This window comes from Miscanthus floridulus, chromosome 1, assembly GCF_019320115.1.
Source record: "Miscanthus floridulus cultivar M001 chromosome 1, ASM1932011v1, whole genome shotgun sequence".
Classification (NCBI taxonomy): domain Eukaryota; kingdom Viridiplantae; phylum Streptophyta; class Magnoliopsida; order Poales; family Poaceae; genus Miscanthus; species Miscanthus floridulus.
This window is the reverse complement of record NC_089580.1, coordinates 133,916,670-133,920,373: the sequence shown is the minus strand read 5'-3', so window position 1 is coordinate 133,920,373 and position 3,704 is coordinate 133,916,670. Positions and strand designations below refer to the sequence as shown.

The window sequence follows — 3,704 nt, the reverse complement described above, 5'->3', positions numbered from 1 at the left end:
AGAATTATATGACGTGCCTACGAGAGAATCCTTGCAACTAAAGTTATAGCAACCTAAAACAATCCTGGGCAGCAGTCCATTGTGTCACATATATATATCTTCCGTTTTTCATCTCATGCACCATGCACATATATATAAATGCTAGAGGAGAGAAATGCTAATGAGGAACAAGTTAGGCCCCGTTCGCTTGGAGGAATTCTGGAGGAATCTGGATGAATCTGGAGGAATTTGTGAGAGAAAAACAATGTTCCGGATGAAAAAAGAAGCGGATCAAGTCGGGTTTAAGGGCACGTGTCCAATTGTCATAGTATTTTTATTTTCCCTAGTTTCTATGAGATACGATGTTTGAAAAGTATAGAATAATAGAAGTAATCCGTGCAATTGTTCGTCCATTACATGCAAATCTTGTCAAGACTCGGCAAACAGGATCTCAGCTGCCAAACACATCAGATGGAGGCGACAAACTACGGGTTGCTTGCATCAGTCCAAACGAATGGCATGACGAGAACCATCCATGCACGACTGATCGAAGAGTCAATTTTAACCGGTAAAAAACTAAAAGATGCTCTATCCGTTCACAAAAGAATGCAATTACAGGATTCACTAAAGAATGCAATTATAGGATTCGTGTAGTTTGACTCAGTTTACAGTAAACAGTATCATCATTTATATCTCCAAATAAATTTATTATAAGAATATATTCTATAACTAATCTAATGGTACTTTTGTATAAGAATCTTATAGAATCTTTTTACATGACCTCAGTTAAAGTTCAAATAGTTTGACTTCTCGACAAACGAAAATTGCACTTTTGTGAATGGAGAGAGTACTATAAATCAAAAGAAGAAAAATAAAGGAACTAAAGTATAACACATGAAACCATGATACCAACGCAACTTACTCTGGCTGCAAAAATGCGTGGAGAGAAGAATATGAAGAACTAACCTACAGACTTACGCCCAAATATGCATGCGTTTATGCTGCTCCGATCTTTAAACAATGTCGATCAATTAATTCCTCCCAAATTTCTAATTAAAAAAATAAACATCTGATCTTTAGCTTCTCCGATCCCTACATACTTACGTCCCTGGAAAAACCTAAGTAATGTGGTAAACAGTGCTAAGATCCATCCTCCAATTAATAAGTGAAAAAAAGCACACTACCTCTGCTCCTAGTACGTGTTGCCGCCACTCACTCACACGATCAATGCAAGCGAAGCAATGCATGCGCTATGCTGCTATAGCTAGCTGTTCTGCCGATCGAGCACGATCTCTGATGCACGATCATGGCCTCCACGCACTCGTCCACACCACGGGCTGCTCCTTCCACGCGAGGAACACCCCGGCCGCCGCGCCGTCGTCCGCGCCTGGCTCTCGCAAGGTCCATCCCTCCCGATACCGGCGCAGCAACGACCGCATGTCGTCGGCCACGTCGTCGCTGAACGCCACGGGAGAGAAGCCGGCCGACCGCATGCGCCGCGCCCACGACGCCCCCGTCTCCCGCCTCTCGACGGACTCCGACGCCGGGCAGGACACGAGGTCCACAATGGCACGCCCCGCCGCCCTCTCCAGCGCGAGCCTCTCGTTGGTCGCCTTCGGGAAGCTCTCTTCCAGGGAGTCCATGTACGCCGAGAAGAAGCGGAGGCCCTCGGTGAACACCTTCATGAACGCCGCCTCCGTCTCCGTGTTGGCTGCTTCCTCGGCCGACGACGACTCGGATGCCGCCACGAGGTCGGCGTCCTCCTCCACGACGGTGACCACGCGCGGCTCGAGCCGGCGGAGCGACGCTACGAACGTGTCACGCCGCCGCGCGCCTCCCGGCGCGACCCCGCGCAGCGCGTTGACGCAGTTGATCGCGAGCGCGGTAGTGGCGCCGCCCTCGCGGAGGTCGAGGCCGTCGAGGTCCAGCTCCGCGAGGTCCCCCGCGTGGTGCACGGCGCGGAAGGTGAAGGGCACGCCCATGAGGCGCGCGAACTTCTCGAGGCGCTGCGCGATCTCCCGCATGACGCGCTGCGCGGCCGCGGACGGCGCGGCGGTGGGCACCACGGTGGTGATGGACAGGTGGGGCGTGTCGTCCGACGACCTCGTGGCCAGCGCCTCCAGCAGCGTCGGCCACTGCGTGCAGAAGGTGTTGCTGAGGTCCAGGATGTGCAGCCGCGGCGGCTGCTGCGAAGACGAGGAGGAGGAGGAAGAGGACGCCGCCCCGGCCGCCGCCGCCGCCTCCAGGAACGCCTCGAGTATGGCCCCGTTGGCGGCCACGTGGCCGAAGGACGCCCAGGGGCTCAGCTCCTGGAACCTGAGCGCGGTGCGGCGCGTGGACTCGAAGGACGTGTTCCGGTCGGACGCGGCGGCGAGCGTGCGCAGCGTGCGCGGGCCGGAGGTGGTGAGGCGCGCGAAGAGGCCCTGGAGGAAGTAGGACGCCAGCTTCTGGTCCACGTCCCCGTACGGCGACGCCAGCTCGTTGAGCATCCACATGAGCTGCTGCACGCGCTGGCTGTCGCGGGCGGCCACGGCGCGCGCGCACTCCAGCAGCAGCTGCGCGGCCCACCGCCCGGCGCCGCCGCCTCCCGAGGACGACGCGGGGGAACTGAAGTCGAGGTCGATATCCACCTGCGGGAACGAGAAGTCTGCCGCCTCGAACAGGTGGCCACCGGCGGCGCCGGACGACGTGGACGCGGGCTGCTGATGCGGTGGCGTGGGCGCGGGAGACGACGAGGGCGGCGCCGCCGGCGGGGCCGCGCGCGACTGGAAGTGGCGCGACGAGGACGAGGAGGAGAAGTCTTCATCCATGTAAAAGCGGTGGTCGTTGCCGCATTCTTCTTGGTACGGCGCCGGCTGGTGGTGGTCGTAGTAGTAGCCGCCGCCGGATCCTCCACCGCTGCCACTGCCGGCAGGGTTGTCGTAGTAGTAGCCGCCGCTGCTGCTGTAGTGGGAGTGGGAGTGGGAGTGGGAGTAGTAGTGGTGGTTGTGGGTGTGGTAGGAGGAAGGGGAGGAGCGTGAGCCGGTGGAGGTGGTGCTGCTGCGGGACGTGGTGGAGCGGGAGCTGTAGGGGGACTGGTGGTGCTGGTCCGGCGAGGAGGACGCTGCTGCTGCTGCCTGTTGGTGATGCTGGTGGAGGCTAACCAACGTAAACAGTGTATCCATCTAAACCACCACCGGCGCGCCAGGAGCCAACAACATGCATACCACGGTGTAGTGCCAGCAAATGGGCTTGTGCTGTTGTTGCTACACAAACACAGCAATCTGGTGGTGGCCTTGTTGTGGTTATAACCTACAAAAGGAGGAGGGGATGCATGCTGGCTACCATACCACCACTTTTCTTTTTTACTATTGCTACCACTGTTCTTGGATAGATAGATAGATAAGGTAAATTTTGGGTGCTTTTTGTGCGATCGATGAGATGACTGAGGTGAGGGCAGAAACTAAAGCGCATGCTTTGCTCATCTTGTTCTCTTCTTTCTTGGACCTTTTTACTACCGGCTGAGGTGGAGTAGTGCCTCGTCAGCTTTTTCATCCTCTTGCTGGCCTTTAGTTCTGGGTGTTGATCAACTTTGGCGAAGTAAAGGGCCGGCTAAAGTGGTCGTGACAGTAGGATTGTGCGCAAAAGGCAGGCCGCAGGCGGATGCAGATAAGATAGCGACGATTGGATGCATTTGAAAAATTCTGCTGGCCCACCCCACAGCCGTGTCTTTATCCCAACACCGT

The 3,704-nt window shown here is 56.0% G+C and overlaps 1 protein-coding gene across 1 annotated transcript; it reads right to left on the bottom strand.

Moving 5' to 3' along the window:
- Positions 1 to 983: 983 nt before the first annotated feature.
- Positions 984 to 3,292, bottom strand: LOC136494205 (protein SHORT-ROOT 2-like). Its single transcript, XM_066490373.1, has one exon. It carries the CDS (start codon positions 3,141 to 3,143, stop codon positions 1,284 to 1,286), a length of 1,860 nt encoding a protein of 619 aa, XP_066346470.1. The 5' UTR covers positions 3,144 to 3,292; the 3' UTR covers positions 984 to 1,283.
- Positions 3,293 to 3,704: the final 412 nt, after the last annotated feature.

What these genes read in the sequence shown, in the direction of transcription:
- LOC136494205 (XM_066490373.1), bottom strand. Translation starts at nt 3,143, where the DNA reads ATGGATACACTGTTTACGTTGGTTAGCCTCCACCAGCATCACCAACAG.